This window comes from Ceratotherium simum, chromosome 8 (genome assembly GCF_057802395.1).
Source record: "Ceratotherium simum simum isolate JZ-2026a chromosome 8, ASM5780239v1, whole genome shotgun sequence".
NCBI lineage: Eukaryota > Metazoa > Chordata > Mammalia > Perissodactyla > Rhinocerotidae > Ceratotherium > Ceratotherium simum.
Window position 1 is genome coordinate 61,190,923 of NC_141907.1, and position 21,766 is coordinate 61,212,688.

General features: G+C 38.9%; 1 protein-coding gene across 1 annotated transcript in view; it reads right to left on the reverse strand.

Annotated features, from left to right (window-relative positions):
• Positions 1-16,401: 16,401 nt before the first annotated feature.
• CDKL2 (cyclin dependent kinase like 2) overlaps positions 16,402-21,766 on the reverse strand; it is a 36,163-nt gene continuing 30,798 nt past the window's right edge. The window contains 2 exon segments of the mRNA XM_087434436.1: positions 16,402-19,388; positions 20,368-20,456. Of these exon segments, the coding sequence (XP_087290562.1) occupies positions 20,391-20,456 (66 nt within the window). The 3' untranslated portion in view covers positions 16,402-19,388; positions 20,368-20,390.

The window sequence follows — 21,766 nt, forward strand, 5'->3', positions numbered from 1 at the left end:
CCACCCCTGCTGGAGATGAGGCAGAATTGGGCAGTTGATTCCCTGGGGAAGTGATCAGGAAAGGAGGGCAGTGGGGTGTAGGGCTGCAGGTGGGCTGGAGGACAGACTTGGAACTTGTCAATACCAGCAGCCCCCTTTTTTTCTAGACAAAGGGTTGTGAACAAACCTGGAGATAAGGCCTGGTCTTGTGGCCGCTGAACTTAGCTTCGTGGGGCTGACGGCTCTGGCCCGGCATGGTATATAATTTTGGCTCAGGCTGGGACAGGGACCAGGCCAGGCCCAACCTGATGGAACCCAGGTCTGGACGTGAGGCAAGCACCCCTGGGGGAGGTGAGGGTGGTCTAGGAGTAAGGGGAGGTAAGGTACCATCCTAAGCAGTTACTGGTGTGGCACCTGATGTGTCTGACAGGCAGGGGCTTCCAAGGCAGGATGCTTGTGTGCCTCTGGACAAAACTGGTCCCCGCTTTATTTTCCAGGTGGATGCTTCTCCCCCTCGGACTTTTTTGCCTCTAGGTTCAGTGCTAACCTCTTCTGTGAGTTTACTTCTCCCCACCTCCCCCCTTTAACACTATCCGTTCACTTACAACACTGCTTCTGTGATCTGGTAAGCCTGGGAAAGCTGCTCAAGTCCCTGATGGGGTGAGGACTGTTGGTAATTGTGAAGGAGGAAAGGTACTCCCCACCAAGTCTGGTGGGCGGACTGGTGTTCTTTGCCTGTAGACAGGGTGAGGATTGAACGTGCACCCTTGGGTGGGCCCGCAGGGATGGTACCAGCTGAAAGTTACTGAAATGCCGTATGGACCACGGTTTGTTATGGTAGTGTTCATCATGGTGATCACACGGCACCAGGAGACATGGAGCACCCAGCCAGTGTGAGTCGTTGTAGTGCAGAAGGGGAGACCCTGAAGGAGAGAGGCCGCCTAACTTGATGCCTTCCAGATAGGAGGAAGTTCTCCAAAGTCACATTTCCAGGCCTCACTCAGGAAGCCCTGTATTCAGGAGGCCACCAATTAAGGTTTTCAAATCAGCTTTTGAAGGGGCGATCTTAACAAGTCCAAAGCAGATGCCTCCAGGGCCATCAGTAGACGTGTTGCTTTGCATGTTTGATCCAGGAGCACCAACCTCCAGGCACCTGAATGCAACAGGCACCTCTCCTTTTCTGGGGTGGAGGTTTTCAGAAACTGCATCTTCTGAATTGAGCTTCCTGTCATACTGGTTCTGTGCTATGAACCTTGCTTTGAGAAGATTCTTAAGCTGTAGAACATTGTAATGTTGATGCCACAACGCAGAGTGATGCCTTGTAGAAGGAGTTTGTAGAAGGAGTTTGCACATGGAGCCCAGTGACTCCCTCACCTACCTGCCTGCCTGTGCTTTGGGCAGAGGAGTTCTTAGTGTGATGATATAACCTGTGTGTTCACATGTGAAATGCCTTAGGGAAAGGGAACACTTAGATGAAGCAGACTGGCAAATTGAAGGGAGTCGTTGTGTTGTATAAAGTCTGGGAGGGAACAGGTTGGTCATGTCCAGATTCTGTGTTAGAACTGGTAGGTCTAGTTTGGGCATTCCAATTGCATTGCAGATTACTAAGAGAAGGGAATGGTGGAGGTACAGAGAGTGATCTTTGATTCATCTTGCTCTATTTGTTTTTCTAACTTGAATTTTGCTTGATTATAATTCAAAGCAATTTTGGCATTCAAACGGGAGGACCCTGAGGTGAGGGTTGTAGGAGGGGGCACAGCTTGGCACTGGTAGAGGAAGGGGTGGGGGTGGAGAAAGGGAGAGGGTTGGTTAGGTATATATTGCAGAGGGTGGGGGTTCTAGGGTTGGGTGGGAGGGAATTCTCTGGAGAAAAGATCAGTAGGCAGAGCTCTGGGGAATTTAATAGAGCTCCTGGGCAAAGAAAATACTAGTTAATACTAATAAATTGCTAATGCTAGTTAAATTGTTGCTTGAAAGCAACAAAATTGCTTGGAAACTTTCTAAAGTGCTTAGAACTCTGCTAAGTGAAGGGGGAAAGAAGCAAAATCGTTTTGCTTTGCTGCAAGGTGAAGATTGAAAAGGCGTAACTGAAAACGTGAACATCAGTCACTTGAAAGATGGGTGTCCAAAACTTGCATCAGCAGGAGATTAACATCCTTTACTGCTTTGTCAGTTCTTAAGTGGTTCATCTGAAGCTGTGAAGGTGTGCAATATTCAGGAGCAGTAAAAGACTTAGAAAAGACTTCTAAATGCCCAAATGGTGGGCTTCAAAAGTATTTAAGTCTGAGATTTTGGTGTGGACTTAAGACGAGATTAGATGTACTCTTCTGGGTTTGTTTCTCATATTTTAGTTCACTGAAATATTTTGTGATTGAAAATTCTGAGCAAAGTGAAAATGAAATGATTTCTAAAGGAATGTCGTATGTTAAGTCGTGCCTTATAAACACAACTTTGTCTTTTCTCTGTTTGTGGTCAGTATTAATAATAGCAAAAGTTGCTGCTTACTATTATCTTTTCATAGTCATTGTAACGAGGAGAATCAAATAACCTTTCGTGGTCACTGTAAAATTACTGCAGTGTTTGGTAGCAAATAGAATCCATGTACTCTTGCCAAGGTCAGAGTTAGTAATCCATTTTATCTTTAGTTTGAATGTTTCTTTGTGCTTTTTCAATGGTCCAGTACTAGAGCAGAAACCATCAGGCAAAATCAGTTTGGGGAAGAAGACAAAACCTAGGGGCAGGGGGAGGGGGGAGGGTGGTTACTAGCTGTGATCTGTTTGTAAAAATTCAGGGAAAGATCTGAAAACTCTGTGCAATAATACTTGTTTCTGAGCTGCATCTATTGAATTGTTAAAGTAATATCACTGGCTTTTTATCATGTCCCTCTTCCCCTTAAATTTTACTTTAAAAATTTAAAATCTCCAATACTTTTGGCCCTTAGGATTTTTCTGTTTTCTGGGTTCTTTTTTTTTTTAATGTTTAAAAATATGTTGGCATGATGTATCTGATAAAGGACTTGTTATCTAAAATATATTAAAAAGTCTCAAAACAAAATAAAAAACAATCTGATTTTTTTAATGGGCAAAAGATTTGAAAAGACACTTTACAAAGGAAGATATACAGACGGCAAATAAGCAACCTAAAGTTGCACTATTAATCATTAGCGAAATGCAAATTAAAACCACAATGAGATACCACCACACACCTATAAGAATGGTTAAAATAAAAATAAAAGTACTAAGTACTGGCAAGGATGTGGAGAAACTGGAATATACATACATTGCTGATGGAAATGTAAAACGGTAGTCACTTTGGAAAATGGGTTGGCATTTTCTTATAAAGTTAAACATACACTTACCACATGACCTAGGATTCCCATTGTTAGGTGTTGATTATCCAAGTCAAATTAAAACTTATGTCCATGCAAAAACCTGTATGAATGTTTATAGTGGTTTTATTCATAATCACCAAAACTGGAAACAGCCCAAGTGTTCTTCAGCTGGTGAACAGGTAAACTGTGGTACGTCCATGCAGTAGAATACCACACAGCAGTACAGAGGAACAAAGTGCTAACACCCACAGGATGGATGCATCTCAAATGCAATATTCTAAGTGAAAGAAGTCAGACTCAAATGGCTACATACTCTATAAATCATATGTATGATCCCATTTATATAACATTCTGTAAAAGGCAAAATTAGAGGAATAGAAAACTGATCAGTGACTGCCAGGGTTTAGTGGTGGATGGAGGGGTTGACTATAAGGGGGCAGTGGGAAATTTGGGGAGGTTATGGGACTGTTCTGTATCTTGATTGTGATGGTGGTTACACAACTGTACAAATCTGTCAAAACTCATAGAAGTGTACATTAAAAGGATAAATTTTACTTATGTAAATTATACCTCAATTGGAAAAAAAAAACATTGAAAAGAGGCCTAGGCCAGCCCTGGTGGCCTAGTGGTTAAGTTCCACACACTTCACTTTGGCAGCCCAAGTTCGGTTCCCGGGCACAGACCTACACCACTTGTCTGTCAGTGGCCATGCTATGGTGCTGGCTCACATACAAAAAGAAGAAGATTGGCAGCCGATGTTAGCTCAGGGCGAGTCTTCCTCAGCAAAAAAAAAAAAAAAAAAAAAAGCCTACCTAAAAGAAAAATGTTGGCGCGATAGTTCAATTCTTAACTAGTGACTTGGAGGAGGATAGCAAAAGGGGTAAAGGGGCACATGTGTATGGCGATGGGTGGCAACTAGACTTTTGGTGGTGAACACAATGTAGTCTACCAAGAAGCCAAAATATAATGATGTACACCTGAAATTTATATAACGTTATAAACCAATGTTACCTCAATAAAAAAATAAATTTAAAAAAATATATGTTGGCATGGTAATTCAATTTTTAACTAGTAACTTGGGCATGATACCATTACTGTCACTGGAATTCAAAGAGTATTAGTCATGCACGTATGGGGAAATAGGTTCCAGTATGCTGTTGTGAAATTGAAACCGTAAAAGTTAGTGTTTAAAAGTACTTGTATGTCGCTCTGTACGGTAAGAACTAGTCCTGTTGCATCACGTGTGTAATTACTAATCATTTTTCTTCCCCTTTACAGCACGAATAAAGGTTTGAGTTCTAAACACCCCCCCCAAAAAAAACAGAAAAAATTAATCTTGAATTTATCCATGCCTTGAAGATAAGTTAGAAAGTAAATCCTACTCCTACATCCCACATTACCAACAACCTTGTGATGATTCACACATTGATAATAAGAGTTACGGGGCATCTAGACTGTTGAGCTGGGACTCGAACACTCACTGATATTTCGGGGAGGGTAGTTTTTAATTGGGGTAGGAGGGAAAGTTTGGTTGGAAGTTTGGGTCTCAGAGGGAGAAATAGAAGGTATAAGATGGCAGGTACTTCCACAACCAGCACCACCAACGAGCCCCTTGGATTGAAGTGGTGAGCACCAGTAGCTGATAAAAAATGTCTTTAAAAGAAACCTTAGGAGCCTCTGAACATAGCAGAGTTGCTTTGGGGCCAATGTGACAAACTGTGGCACAGATTGGAGAAGGAGACCACTCTCCCCACCTCTGCACAGAATTCACTCCTTCCTTGGTACCCTGAAAAACAGCAGCAACTTTTGGAAAATCAGGAAACGGCAGCATCCTTGTACTAGATGCTGGCTCATCACGGAGGGCACTGTCCACCTCAGCAGTGATGAAGGGCTTCCAGGGCTTTGTGGGCCGCAGGTGTCAACTAGGGACAGTCAACCCCGGAGAGGAAGGATACGTAGGCTGCGTGGGGTCTGCTACTGAACGATTGGTTTGTGGCATATTTAAATACTGGGTAAACAGTGGGGTTTGCTGAATTCCTGATTAAAAATGAAAAATTAAGAAAAAGCCCACTTATCTTATAAATGTTACCTTATGGCATTTGGAAAATTATTTGAGGAGGTATGTTAGTTTGCTAGGACTGCTATAACAAAAGACCACCAACTGGGTGGCTTAAACAATAAAAATTTATTTTCTCACAGTTCTGGGAGATGTGAGGCCAAGATCAGGGTGTCAGCAGGGTGGGTGTCCTCTGAGGCCTGTCTCCTTGGCTTGCGGGTGGCGCTCTCTTGCTGCCTCTTCGCATGGTCTTTTCTCTGTGCACGTGTGCCCCTCGTGTCTCTCTTGCGTGTCCAAATTTTCTCTTCTTAATAAGGACACCAGATTGGACTAGGGCCCACCTTAATGGCCTCATTTTAACTTAAATCACCTCTTTAAAATTGCTATCTCCAAATACAGTCACATTCTAAGGCACTGGAGATTAGGGGACACGAATTTGAAGGGGATAAATTAAGCCCATAACAGGAAGTATCCAATTTTGATAGCACTAACTACAAACTCCCGGAAGAGCTGCATAGTCTAGAGAAATCCAGCTCTGATTCTAAAGAAAACAGGCGTTACAGTGCTCAGGTACTTTTATACATAAGCAAAAATAATGAGAACCACCACTTTCCTTTTTCAAGCACAGAGCACATTTGACTTATTTTTATAATAAAATGTAAGTAAATATCAGGCTCCCATAGGAACCTCCGGGCTTGTTCTAAACAGCAGAGAGACAAATGAACCAAGGATGGGAGGCACAGAAGAGTAGACACAACTGGAACAATTTATTGGGGCAATCGATTCTATATACTTGGAAACTCCTAGGTCGTCACCAAGTAAAGCCACTGAATCATCGTAAAATAGCTCTAAACTGGAAACAACACATTCATGCCTATCAACAGTAGAATGGATAAATAAATTGTTATTGTATCATACACTGGAATACTACACAGCAACGGAAAACAATGGATTTCTGTTTCACACAACAACATAAATCGATCTTACAATTTCACGATGAGGGAACGAAGCCAGACACGAAGGAACATATATAATAAGATTCCATGTACATGAAATTCAGGAACAGACAAAACTAATCCCTGGTGATGGAGGTCAGAATAGTGGTGAGTTTTGATGGGTAATTGGCTGAGTGAGGGCAAGAGGGAGCCTGCTGGGAGCTGGAAATGTTCCATATCTTGATCCAGGTGTTGGTTACACAGGTGTATACATTTATAAAAATTCATCAAGCTGTATGCTTAAAACGTATGTATTTTACTATATGTAAGTTATATATCGATTGAAAGTTTTTTAAAATGCTGCTGTGTAAAGGAAATCAGTAAGTGCACACTCATTATAATTATAAATTTTGTTTATCAAACACACATTCAAATATTCTATTGTCTGGTAGCTAGCAAGGTTGTATTAAGTAATATTTCACTGATAAGTCAGACAGAGAAAGACAAATACTGTATACTATCACTTATACGTGGAATCTAAGAAAGCCAGATGCAGAGAAACAGAGAGTAGAATGGTGGTTACCAGGGGTGGAGGGGTGGGGGATATGGGGAGATGCTGGTCAAAGAGTATCAACTTCCAGTTAAAAGATCAACCAGTTCTTGGGATATAATGTACAGCATGGTGATTATAGTTAATAATACTGTATTATATACTTTAAAGTTGCTAAGAGAGTAAATCTTAAATGTTCTCGCCACACAAAAAGGAATGGTAATTATGTGATGGGATGGAGGTGTTAGCTAATGCTATGGTGATAATCATTTTTCAATATAATTAGATCAAATCAACAGTTCAACCTTACACAATGTTAGATGTCAATTATGTCTCAATCAAGCTGGGGGCAAAAAGAAATATTTCACTGAAATATCACCTTGTAACAGCATGCAGAAGACTTTGCATAATTTTTTTAGTACATATGTACCAATAAGCATTTGTCTTTCCCAACTAGGGCAAATTTAAACCAGAAATTTTTGAGTGTGTGTGTGAGGAAGATCAGCCCTGAGCTAACATCTGTCAATCCTCCTCTTTTTTGCTGAGGAAGACTGGCCCTGGGCTAACATCCATGCCCATCTTCCTCCACTTTATATGGGACGCCTGCCACAGCATGGCCTGACAAGCGGTGCATCAGTGCGCGCCCGGGATCTGAACCGGCGAACCCCGGGCCACTGCAGTGGAGCACGCGCACTTAACCACTTGCACCGCTGGGCCGGCCCCCAGAAATGTTTTTTTAATTGATGTCATAGTAATTTATAACATTGTGAGATTCCAGTTGTACGTTATTATTTGTCAGTCACCATATAAATGTGACCCTTCACTCCTTGTGCCCACCCCCAACTTCCTTCCCCCTGGTAACCACCAAACTGTTCTGTCTGTGTGTATATTCCACATATGAGTCATACAGTGTTTGTCTTTCTCTGTCTGGTTTATTTCACTTAACATAATACCCTCCAGGTCCATCCATGTTGTCACAAATGGGACAATTTTGTCTTTTTTTATGACTGAGTAGTATTCCATTGTATATATATACCACATCTTCTTTATCCAATCATCTGTCAAGGGACACTTGGGTTGCTTGCACTTCTTGGCTGTCGTGAATAATGCTGCAATGAACATAGGGGTGCACAAGCCTCTTTGGATTGTTGATTTCAAGTTCTTTGTATAAAGTGAGATAGCTGGATCATAAGGTATTTCTATTTTCAATTTTTTGAGGTATCTCCATACTGTTTTCCATAGAGGCTGCACCAGTTTGCATTCCCACCAGCAGTGAACGAGGGTTCCCTTTTATCCACATCCTGTTCAATATTTGTTATTTTTTGCCTTGGTGATTATAGCTATTCTCACAGGTGTAAGTTGATATCTTAGTGTAATTTTGATTTGCATTTCCCTGATGATTAGTGATGTTGAACATCTTTTCATGTGCCTATTGACCATCTATATATCTTTCTTGGAAAAATGTCTGTTCATATCCTCTGCCCATTTTTTGATCAGGTTATTTGGTTTTTTGTTGTTCTGATGTGTGAGTTCTTTATATATAATGGAGATTAACCCCTTGTTGGATATATGACTTGCAAATATCATCTCCCAGCTGGTGGGTTGTCTTTTCATTTAGATCCTGGTTTCCTTTGCCTTGCAGAAGTTCTTTAGTCTGATAAAGTCCCACTCATTTATTTTTACTTTTGTTTCCCTTATACGAGTAAACATGGAATTCAAAAAGATCCCTCTTTTTAAGACCAATGTCAAAGAATGTTCTGCGTATGTTTTCTTCTAGGAGTGTTATAGTTTCAGGTCTTACCTTCAAGTCTTTGATCCATTTTGAGTTAATTTTTGTGTGTGGCAAAAGATAATGGTCTGCTTTCACTCTTTTGCATGTGGCTGTCCAGTTTTCCCAGCACCATTTGTTGAAGAGACTTTCCTTTCTCCATTCTATGTTCTTAGCTCCTTTGTTGAAGATTAGCTGTCTATATATGTGTGTGGTTTTATTTCTGGACTTTCAATTATGTTCCATTGATCTGTATGTCTGTTTTTGTACTAGTACTATGTTGTTTTGATTTTTATAGCTTTGTAGTATATTTTGAAGTCAGGAATTGCGATGCCTCCAGCTTTGTTCTTTTTTCTCAGGATTGCTTTAGCTATTCAGGGTCTTCTGTTGCCCCATGTGAATTTTAGGACTCTCTGTTGTATTTCCACGAAGAATGTCATTGGGATTCTGATTGGGATTGCATTGAATCTGTAGATTGCTTTATGGACATTTTAACAATGTTTATTCTTCCAATTCATGTGCATGGGATATCTTTCCATTTATTTATGTCATTATCAATTTCTTTCAATAATGTCTTATAGTTTTCATTGTATAGGTCTCTCACCTCCTTGGTTACATTTATCCCTAGGCATTTTATTCCTTTTGTTACGATGGTAAATGGGGTCGTATTCTTGAGTTCTCTTACTGTTAGTTCATTATTAGTGTATAGAAATGGAACTGATTTTTGTCAGTTGATTTTGTACCCTGCAAATTTGCTGTAGTTGTTGATTATTTCTAATAGTTTTTTGATGGATTCTTTAGGGATTTCTATATATAAAATCATGTCTTCTGCAAACAGCAAGAGTTTCACTTCTTCGTTGCCTATTTGGATTCCTTTTATTCCTTTTTCTTGCCTAATTGCTCTGGCCAGAACCTCCAGTACTATGTTGAATAAGAATGGTGAGTGTGGGCACCTTTGTCTTGTTCCTGTTCTCAGAGGGATGGCTTTCAGTTCTTCCCCATTGAGTATGATGTGGGCTGTGGGTTTGTCATATATGGCCTTTATCATGTTGAGGTACTTTCCTTCTATTCCCATTTTTTTGAGAGTTTTTATCATAAATGGATGTTGGATCTTGTCAAATGCTTTCTCTGCATCTACTGAGATGATCATGTGGTTTTTTATTCCTCATTTTGTTAATGTGGTGTATCACACTGATTGATTTGCAGATGTTGAACCAACCCTGTGTCTCTGGTATAAATCCCACTTGATCATGGTGTATGATCTTTCTAATGTATTGCTGTATTTGGTTTGCCAATATTTTATTGAGGATTTTTGCATCTATGTTCATCAGCAATATTGGCCTGTAATTTTCCTTCTTTGTATTGTCCTTGTCTGGCTTTGGTATCAGAGTGATGTTGGCCTGGAAGAATGTGTTAGGAAGTGTTCCATCTTCCTCTACTTTTTGGAATAGTTTGAGAGGGATGGGTATTAAATCTTTGAATGTTTGGTAAAATTCTCCAGAGAAGCCATCTGGTTCTGGACTTTTATTTTTTGGGAGGTTTTTGATTTCTGTTACAATCTCTCTACTTGTGATTGGTCTGTTCAGATTCTCTACTTCTTGATTCCGTTTTGGGAGATTGTATGAGTCTAAGAATTTATCCATTTCTTCTAGATTGTCCAATTTGTTGGTATATAGTTTTTCATAGTATTCTCTTATAATCCTTTGTATTTCTGTGTTATCCATTGTGATTTCTCTCTTTCATTTGTAATTTTCTTTATTTGAGCCTTATCTCTTTTGTTCTTGGTGAGTTTGGCTAAGAGTTTGTCAATTTTGTTTATCTTCTCAAAGAACCAGCTTTTTGTTTCATTGATCCTTTCTACTGTTTTTTTGGTTTCAATTTCATTTATTTCTGCTATAATTTTTATTATTTCCCTCCTTCTGCTGACTTTGGGCTTTGTTTGTCCTTCTTTTTCTAATTCTGTTAGGTGTAGTTTAAGGTTACTTATTTGGGATTTTTCTTGTTTGTTAAGGTGGCCCTGTAATGCTATGAATTTCCGTCTCAGGACTGCTTTTGCTGCATCCCATATGAGTTGGTATGGTGTATTTTCATTTTCATCATCACCAGATATTCTTTGATTTCTCCTTTGATTTCTTCGATGATCCATTGGTTGTTCAGTAGCATGTTGTTAGTCTCCACATCTTTGTCACTTTCCTAGCTTTTTTCTTGTAGTTGATTTCTAGTTTCATAGCATTATGGTCGGAAAAGATACTTGTTATGATTTCAGTCTTCTTAAATTTATAGAGGTTTGTCTTGTTTCCTAACATATGGTCTATCCTTGAGAATGTTCCATGCGTGCTTGAGAAGAATGTGTAATTTGCTCTTTTTGGATGGAGTGCTCTCTATATATCTATTAAGTCCATCTGGTCTCGTTTTTCATTTAAGTCCACTATTTCCTTATTAACTTTCTGTCTGGATGATCTATCCATTGATGTAAGTGGGGTGTTAAGGTCCCCTACTATTATTGTGTTGTTGATATCTCCTTTTAGGTTTGTTAATAGTTGCTTTATGTACTTTGGTGCTCCTGTGTTAGGTGCATATATACTTATAAGTGATATGTCTTCTTGGTGGAGTGTCCCTTTTATCATTATATATTGCCCCTCTTTGTCTCTCATTACCTTTTTTATCTTGAAGTCTACTTTGTCTGATAGAAGTATGGCAACACCTGCTTTCTTTTGTTTGCCATTAGCTTGGAGTATTGTCTTCCATCCCTTCACTCTAAGCCTGTGTTTGTTTTTAGAGCTGAGATGTGTTTCCTGGAGGCAGCAAATTGTTGGGTCTTGTTTTTCAATCCATCCAGCCACTCTGTGTCTTTTGATTGAGGAATTCAATCCATTTACATTTAGAGTGAGTATTGATATATGAGGGCTTAATGCTGACATTTTATCACTTGTTTTTCAGTTGTTTCTTTCCCTTGTTTCTCGTCCCATGTATTTTGGACTGCTAATTCAGTTTAAACCAGAAATTTTTAAACAGCCTTAAATAAACCCTATACTTCATAAAGTTGGCTGGCCAAAGAATCACAAAAACTGATAAACACACATTCCAAAGAGAAAATATCTCTCACAATTACAACGTTGGAAATTTATAAGCATGAATGGGACAGTAGCTGTTCAGTGATTTGTATGGAAGGCACCATTGCAAATAAACTATCATATCTGAAACCTCTTAGCACAGATGTACAAGTCCTTTTGGTGGCCTGCATGACCTGGCCTCCCCACTTGCCATCCCCAGCATCTTCCTCTCTGACCTCATCTCACACTACTCTCATCCTTTCTCACTCCACTCCAGACACACTGCCCTCCTAGCTGCTCCTCAAATGAACCAGCACACTCCCTCCTCAGGGCCTGTGCCCCTGCTGATCCCTCTGTCTACAGTGCTCTTACCCCCAATATCCACATTATCCACATGGTCCTTCCCTCACTTCTTTCAGGACATTCATAAAATGCCACCTCTCTGTTCCCTATCTAAATGTGTAGGCACAGACCCACTTCTTCTCCCCATCCCAGCTGTATTTTTATTCCTAGCATGAATCACATTCAATCATTCTCTATGTATTCTCAGTTATCTTTTTTATTATTCATCTTTCACATCAGAAAGGGAGCTCCGTAAAGGCAGTGGTTTGTGTCTGTTGTGTTTACTCCTTTATCCCAAGACTTAAAACAATACCTGCATATGGTAGGGACTTGATAAATATTTGTTAAATAAACGAACTTTTAAACCTCCTGATATTTAACCCTGTTTGCTTGCAAATCAATTCCCACGTATCAGGGGAAATCTCAGGATTTTAAAATCTTCTCCAGAAAAAAAGAACTATTGAGGAGAGAAAGATAAGGTACAAATATCCCTCTCAAATAAAAGTTACTGGCCACCAGTGCATGCTTTCAGCTTTCTTTCAGGAATTTTAACATGAATCTTTCTCTGTTTCATTGCAGATAATATCTCTCTTCCAGTACTTTCTTAGAGAATAGATCAGAATGGCAACAAGAGATAGAGAATCCTCCAGTTTAATGCTCACTTAATTTTGTAATTTTTTCAGGATTTTATTGCAGCATCTATCACTTTTTTAAAATCTGAGTCTAGTCCTCTTTGTAAAATCTCTCCCCCAAAGCCAGATCAAGACATATAGGTTTCCTGGGAAGGCTCATTATTTGAGATGCCTCCTCAAACTGTTATTCCTTAAATATCTGTTCAATGGGCAAGGAGAAACTGATTTTCTGGGGGTTTTTTGTTTTGTTTTGTTTTGTTTTTGCAGGGAAGGATTTGCCCTGAGCTAACATCTGTTGCTATCTTCCTCTTTTTTTCTTCTTCTTCCTCCAAAGCCCCAGTACATGGTTGTATATCCTAGTTGTAAGTTGTTCTAGTTCTTCTACGTGAGCCACTGCCACAGCATGGCAACTGACAGATGAGTGGTGTGGTTTCATGACCAGGAAATGAACCTGGGCTGCTGACAGATAAGTGGTGTCATTTCGTGATCAGGAAATGAACCTGGGCTGCTGAGGTGGCGAGCATGGAAATTTAACCACTAGGCAATCAGGGTTGGTTTGAGAAACAGATTTTCTGACAACAAAATTTATATATGCCTTGGCTAATGTTCTAAATAGGAGGTTTATTACATGCTCTGCACATAATACACTTTAAGTTCTTTGGAAATATCTTTCAGTTTTCCTTCACTTGGAGAACTAGATACTCACCCTCATTCAGAATAGAGGTGGATTTCATACAGTCATAGTAATAAAATTGTGTTCAAAATGCATTTCAAAGTTCTGTTTCCATATTAGCAAAGTATTTCTCCTTTTCTATAGTCCCTTTTCAGTTTTCTTTGGTAATTTTTTTTCAAATCAACATGTTGAGAGGTATATTAAGGACTTCAATTTTAGACACAAAATAGATAGTTTATTTCCCCTCAACAGCATGCTCTGCACTTTTTCAGATTCAGAATTCCATTGCACTGACTTCTGACTTAACATACATATTAGCTAACTGACATCAAGTCTGGAAATGTGTCTGGGGCTGTACCATACAAACTCCCTAGACTGCATTCCAATATAATCAAGAAAAATAGCCAGTGCCAGTGTGGACTAATTTTCAAATTTCCATTCATTGTGAGCATCAACTTACATTTTGCTGCTTATATAGAAATCACACTTGAAAACCATATTTCTAATTAATTCCAAAGATGTTCAGGGTCCTTTTTGGATTAGCACTGATTGGCCTTCCTGCTGCTCTGCCTTTGCCCATCTGTTCACATTTCATCATTGTGAGGCAAATTTACCTTGATAATTCTCCAACTTCTTTTTCTTTGACTCAGGATTCTCCGTGAAGTCCACAGCTCTTCCCCACTACTCCCATGCTCCCATCAGCCGAACCCTCCTCCAGCCACTCGTTCTACCTTGCTGATCTCTGAGTCACCAGCCACCTGCTGACATTAGGGGAGCCCTGACGCAATCGCAGAAACAGAGACCAGAGGCATTGGGTCTCTCCTGCTCCCGCTGTGCTTCATAAATCCCTAGAACTGGACTATTGGAGTGTTTAACTATCAATGTCCACTAGGGTGCGCCACTCCACTGGCGGTACCATCTGAGGGACCAGCTGTTACAGCTCTTCCTTGCCACTCCTATGGTTCAAATAGATCAGGCACTCCTTAACACTGGGCCCTTAAAAACGGAAAAAGAAGACCGTTTATTGCATGGACAAAAGGAACAGATAATACCCCTCAGATAAAATTCCTCACAGGTTTTAGCATTTTTCCCCTTGGGAAGGATATGTCTTACAGTGAGTGGGACTTTACTGCCCGCCCCTGGATCCCAGCTTGGCAGCAGTGGGCAGTCCCAGGCAGAGCCAAAGGGGTAAGGTGTCATCCTAGTGACATGGCTGTAAGGTCAGCTGCAGCAACCCCCGAGCTCAGACTTTCATAACTCTCCTTAAATAATTCCTGTCCATCCAAACAGAACCGACTTCTCCCTCTACCCTAGAAGGGAGAAGTGCTTATCACTCATTAACTTATTTCCTCCCCAGACCCAACAGAAGAAAAGGGACCTGACCACCTTACTTAGGAAGACAAGTGTAATGAAAAATACATCCTTCTGGCTGGGTTGCATTTCCCAGTACAAAATAAGTTTTGATCTACAATATAGTTTGGGCCAAAATATATTATCTGAATCTGGTGTTTGCCTTTGTTTTCAGGAGACAGGAAACACATCTACAAAGGAAAATCTCCAATACTCAAACAAAAATCTGCTTTATCTTTTTTTAATACCTTTAATATCCTTTATTTACAGAAGAAGAAACTCAAATGACCAATAAATATGTAAAAAGAAAAAAATACATTAAAATATGTGTAACATCAGTGGTAATCAAGAAAATATAAACTAAAGCAAGATAATTTTCACCCATCAGATTGGTCAGAATGGAAATTATTAGTAGTATCTAATATGGTCTGGGTGTGGGGAAATAGACTTTCTCATAAACTGATGGTGGCAATATAAATTGGTACAGCATTTTTGGAGGACAATTTGGCAGAAGCAGTCAAAATCTAAAATGAAGCACACCTTTTGCACCTTCAAAATGTCCATCTCTGGTGAGCACTGTGATTGTTTCTCCAGCATCCATTCTGTGCATACCTCCTGGGCTTTGTAGAAGCCGGGTGGTTCCATGGATAGGCTGTCATTGGCCAAAACCAATCAGCATAATCCTGTTTCCTTTCATTCTCATTGTTAATTCAGACAAAGGAATTTAACAGACGCCCCAGCCAATCAGTGCATACCATTCCCCTGGCTACAGTGCTTAATTCAAGGTGAGCAGTATCCAAATTCGGCTTAATTAGAATGAAGTTTTGTTTGATGGCTGGGGAAACACACTTGCTCCTCTGTAAGTGAATGAGGATGCAAAAGTTTATGTTATCTAAAGAAAAATTTTTAAAATTGATTCCAGATCTAAGTAATCATGGCCATATATTGATTTCAACAAACATGCATGGCTCTATCATTTATTAAGTGACACTGAGTAAATTCCATAAACTTTTTAAGCCTATTACCTTGCCTGTAAAATATGACTAACATTCCTACCTTCATAGGATTATTATTACTATTGTCACATAGAAATCACTGTGCTAGATGGTGTGGAGCAGAAATAGATAAATAAGTTGTGGTTCCCAATCTTTAGAGACACAGGAAGTTTAGTGGGGGCAGTGACACTGGGTGTTGTTCTTGCCTGTGTGCCTTCAGAATCTGGCCTCGACTCTTCTGGAGGGTCTAGGAGCAACTTAATAAACAGCTTTTCTACTTAAAAAAATACAGTGGGAGAGACAGACAGGTAGGTGTACATGTAAGTAAAAGGAGTGATGATCCAAGGAAGAGGGCTGAAAACAGATTAAGGAGGGAATAACCAACTGACACACTGTTGTCGTCGGGTGAGGGATAGTTTTAATTTCTAGCAGCATTGTTAACGGAGATGACTTTCCAGATCTAGAAGCATGGAGACAGCTGACTGCAGATAAACTGACATAAAAATCTGTTCTCTCTCTTCATAGGAGCTCCTACCCTAGTCTCAGTGCTTAATTGAGATATTTTGGTTTCATTTCCCAGATTCTTTCTTAATTCATGTTAACCAACAATACATTTTCCAAAATTTTGCTAGAACCTTCCTTACTTCTACAGGAGATGGCCCTGCATGCCAAAGTAGAACAAGAAGGGATTTAACAAGGCTATGCAATGGGGGGAAATAAAATTTCACAAAGGAAAATGACATTTTGTAAATGGGCTTTTTGTTTTGTTTTTTTTTTTTAAGAAAATTTCTCAGTGTATAATACATTCAACATCAAATATCCACAAACATCTATAAACACAAAGCTCTAAATCACAGGTTACTTACAAACAATGTCAAGATTTACAGTGAGGTACTTCTCAGAAGGACATGTTAAGAAACAGATAAGGTGTATGTTAATTACATTTTCAAGTTATTTCAAGTCTGAAGCTACCAACAGAAAAAATAAGACCCTTTAAAAAGCAATGTGAGAACATAACTTTTCATTCACATAGAGGAGTGTTAATGGCTCATTTCTAATGTAAAAACACTTTACACAAAACAACAGAGAAAATCCTGTTTAGTCCAATTTACTAGGACTAGCCTTAAAGCAGTAGGAACAGTGCCCCCGGTGTTTCTGATTCCGTGGTTCAGTTGTATAGGGGATGGCTTAGAAAACAAATCAACCACATTTTTCGGTCTAGTCTGACTCACCGTTTAGTACAGATCTAGTCTTATCTTGCAGCACAACTAAAATAAAGGAACCAATAATGAGATAGTCACATAAGAAAACACATCTTCTACGTTCCCATTTCAATAGGAAGTCAGCTATTCTAACCAACGTTCTAAGCCTGAGTCTGTCACAACTTTTACCAGGTAGTCTGTACAAGACATGTTCCTTTATGACCAGGCTGCTTGTATCACTGGCTGTACAAGAAAAATAACTTACCTCTCCTATATCCAACGTTTCCAAAAAAGAATTAACAGATTATTTCAAACTTATTTGTTAATTACCATACAGTATTGTATACATTATTTATAGTCTCTCAATTAAATAAGTGCAAATAAAAACCATCTATGGAGATCAGTAAGATATAATATTTACTAATTTTAAAACATACATACACACAGCAAACCCATTTCTCCCCACCAGTACATACACATATTTCCTGTTAGTATGTGGCTTAATAGTACCCTTGTAAGGAGAGACAAAGTAACCTTAAACTGAAAAAAAGGATGATTTTGACTCAGTATCTATAGCCCCAATTTGCAAAATCTTCTTTTTCAAGTAGTTCTGCCAAGATTCTAACCAGATATGATCCTCAAGGTTCAACTTTGACTTATAGTAATTTTTATTTCTTTAATTCTAAAGTTCACAAAATGTTTTAGTAGACAAAAGACACCAAAAGCAAATATAGAAATGAGAATGTAACTGATCCTAAACTCTCAGACATTGAGGTGATATTTTCACACCGATCTTTAAATAAAAACAACCTTGAAATAAGCTGGAGAACCACTTGGCTTTTAAGTATTGTCTGCTTTCCATGCTGTAGAGTCTGTTGGCAATATTTTTCAAAGTAAAAATAAAATAATAATATTTTAATGTGACGCCTATTAATGCCTATACACTAATTTTGTTCAGTGTGCTAGCCATACCAATCTAGTCAAATACCAGGTCAGGGGTTAAAGATAGAGCCTCAAAATCAAGGCCAAACTTTAATTGAACTACCTATAGACCTCCTCATTGGAACCTCTTATTCTGCCTCCTCCTGAATGTCCTACTCTCTTGAGGCCCACGTATCTAAGGTCAGAATTTCAATATTAAGCTCCCCAGAGTAATAGAGAAAAGTGCTAGTTAAATTCTTGGGCTAAGTTCTAATCAATGCTTTTTGGAAAAAACAACACACTGTTAACTGGTTAAGGCAAAAAAACCCACACAAATTCTGGTCCCCTTAATAACCATTCTCTAAAATGACAAATGCAGAGCATGACTGGAAACTCAGAAACCAAAAACCTGGAGCCAAATTGGTTTAAGTCTCCCACCTAAAAGTTGTGGCCCAGTGCTTTAGAAAAGTTGTGTGGGTGGTAGGTAAATGATTTTGCACCTTGGTGAAAAGCTTGTGGGAAGGCCTAAGTGGTTGACAGAACAAGGAGACAGGAACATCTCTGGGTTCTAATATCACCTTGAAACCATGGGTGGACAGCTGCGAAGTCCTTAACTGTGCACATCCCCTCCCCCAAGCCTCTTCAGCGGGGGAAGTCAATAGCAGTTGGCCCAGAGAAGAGTAATCAGTCCTAGTCAATTGGTAATCCTGCTTCCCATCTAATTTTGTACGTATACCTCTTCTTTCAATGAGAAGCACAGTCCTCAAGTCCAAGGTATACCTACAAAATTCTCCTTCACCGCTCTTGTTCCAATCATGTTTCTGCACACAGGAACATTAGCACCAGAATCTTACAAAACAGAGGACTATCCAATGCCAGAGTCATGCTAAGTCATTAGAAATAAAAGGTTTCTTTGTGAAATTTGCTTTAGTGTGGTTCTTAGAAGATCAGCAAAGAGGCCAGATTCCCATAATACACTGATCAAACATCAACAATAATCACAGAAACCAAAGACATACGTCTATCCACAGAGAGCAGTGACACATCTCCTTAAAGCCTAGAAACAAGCAAGATTTTTAAATGTGTTTTTATAGTTAAGATAGGGTAAAGGAAACATTTTCTCTTACTGATTCTTGTTTTTTCATTTTCTTCAACTGATCCTAGTTTTTATCACCTACTTCCACCAAACCCACTCCTACATAAATGTACACATTTATACAGATAACACACAAAGTTCAATGCATAAATAACCTTTTATAATGTTTCTCTCTCTCTCTCCCTTTTTTTTCTCACTTTTAATCTTGGGTAACTTTTAAAACACAATCTACTAATAGTAAATACACATTCGTGTAACAAGAACCATATCACTATCTTGAAATAGCATCAGTGGACCTGAAAGGTGATGGGATAAAGCTGGGGAGGGGCACTTGTTCAATATTCCTTTGAAACACTTGCAAGTCTTGGTCTTGCCTTCTTCTGCAAGGCCTTTCTCAGAAAATGCAGGCAGTTCAGAAGTAAATGATCAGAGCCACGAATCTCTCCTTCTAGGATATCAGCACTTTTGTTGCAAGAGGATGTCATCTCAAGTGCTAGAGCAGCATCTAAAGCATAAGGGGATATATGCCACCAAATATTTTACATGAAGTCTTCCTAGAAATCGATTTCTATCTCACCTGCTTTCTCATATTGTACATATTGATAATATTGGTAGGTATTACATAGTCTAAGAAAACCTTAGATCACATGTATCAAAAACAAGATTTTAAAGACTATCTTTAGGATAATTACCAAAAAAAATTATCATGTATAGCACACTATCTCCTTTTATGCAAATAATGACTAATTTTGACAAGATAGATCCAAGTTTTGTACAAGTTTATACAGTATATATAAAGAATGCACAGCAAAGACTTTTCCTGGGGCGTTGGAAGAGACATGTGCAAATGAGGGATTGAAACTTATGTTCACTTCACAGTAAATTCACATTTGATGTCACAGATGTTCAAAATGCTTTGTGGAGGTTATCAGATTAACTTCAATAACACAGTATGAGAACGTGGGATTTTATTATCATCACATTTTACAGAGTTAATGAGATATTAAACATTGAATGACTTGTCTGAGGTCACCTAGCAAATTATCACTCAAAAAGGTCGGACTTTTGTTTTTTTAGCACTAAAAAGTTATATTTGAAAGGAAGGCAATCATGTATTTGGTATAGTGCTGATCTCTCTTTATTGGGAAAAAGACTACCAAGCAATCATTTCATCTTTCCTGCTTCACAAGCCCGAAGGGCAAATCACTGATAATGGAGATGAGTATATATCCTTCTGGAGCACTTGTCACCCTAAATTCACATTACTGTATCCAATAAAATACAGGAGATTAGTGAATCTATGAAAATGGATTTCATCACAGAGACAAATGCTCTTTCTGTTTTTTCAAGTGGTACAACTATCAGGAGTTCTCACGGAATCAACCATTGCAGAATGTTTCGGCTGCAGAATTTGATCTTTGGCAAGCTACAAAATATTTCTCATGAAAGGTTACACAGCTTTAAGTATGAGAAATCAGACATACCCAGTTCAGAACCAAAATGACACTCAGTGCTGGTGTTCCATTCGAGGCAAATCAGCCTCCGAATCATCTGACAGGGGAGATCCTGATACCTATAAGTTAATAATCAAGCATTAGAGATTCCCAGTAATTGTAAAAGTCTCATTCCCCAAAAATCCCAATTCTTGTTGTTCAAATAGCAGATGTTTAGAATGAACTATTCATAGCTCAAGATGCTTGCACAGAAGAAGATGAAGTAAGGGGACATTATTCTTTGACCTCTTTATTGATACATATGTTAAAAGATACTTCTGATGCGCCAGGGCAGTGTAAACCAACTACAACCCATCTCTCCTACTTAATACCAAAAGAACAAACAAACAAAACAAACAAACAAACCCTTTGGGAAAAATACAAAAAACAACTGAGGATTAAGAGAGAGGAGTCAAAACTTGAAGATGTGACTCTTCACGTGGGGGTTGGTTTCCAACGTTGTTTTTCACTCCTGTGCCTTTGCCCAAAGGGCAGGCCCTAGTCTCAGAGTAGTGAGGAAGTACAAGAGGCTAAAAGTCTGAAAGAAACTCCATCTTTATAACCAGAGAAACCAGGAAAAGGGTCCCTGCATGGCAAAAAGTATGGGAGGAATTCTGGAGGAAGAAGAACTAGAGAAGGGCATCCTCTAATTCTGTGTATAAACCCACAGAAGTCTCAGTCCAATTCCTGAGGATTCATGCTCCAAACACGGGATAGCTCCAAACCAGCATAGCAAAGACTTAGAGAACTGAGGTTTGAACCACCTGTCACAGAAGGTAAGGCAGGATTTACAGTGTGAATGAAACTTGAGTGACTGCCTGCTAAAATAAAAATTTCAATATTCTCCAGAGGATTATAGCAGGACCCAGAGACTACACAATATAACATTCACAATATCCAAGATACAATCCAAAATTACTGGACATAAGAAGGTCTACAAAAGTGTGATCAATTCTCAAGAGAAAGGGCAATCAAGAGATATCAATCCTGAGATGGTCCAGATGTTAGAACTTTATATATGTAGTTATTTACGTATATTTCTGTACATGCATGTATGTGTATATATATAAAATATATATTTATATATGTGTGTGTGTGTGTACATATACATATATAGACTTTAAAGCAACCATTATACCTATGTTACATGAAGTAAAGGAAAACATACTTGAAATGAATGAAGGAATAGGAATTCTTAGTAGAAAGTGAACAGAGTCTCAGGAATCTGTGAGAAAATACCAAAAGGTCTAATATATATGTCATCGGAATCTCAGAAGGAGAAGAGAAAGAGATTGTGGCAGAAAAAAAAAATTTGAGGAAATAATTAACAAAAATTTCCCAAATTCGGTAAAAGAGACAAGTTTACAGATTCAAGAAGCTCAGCAAACCC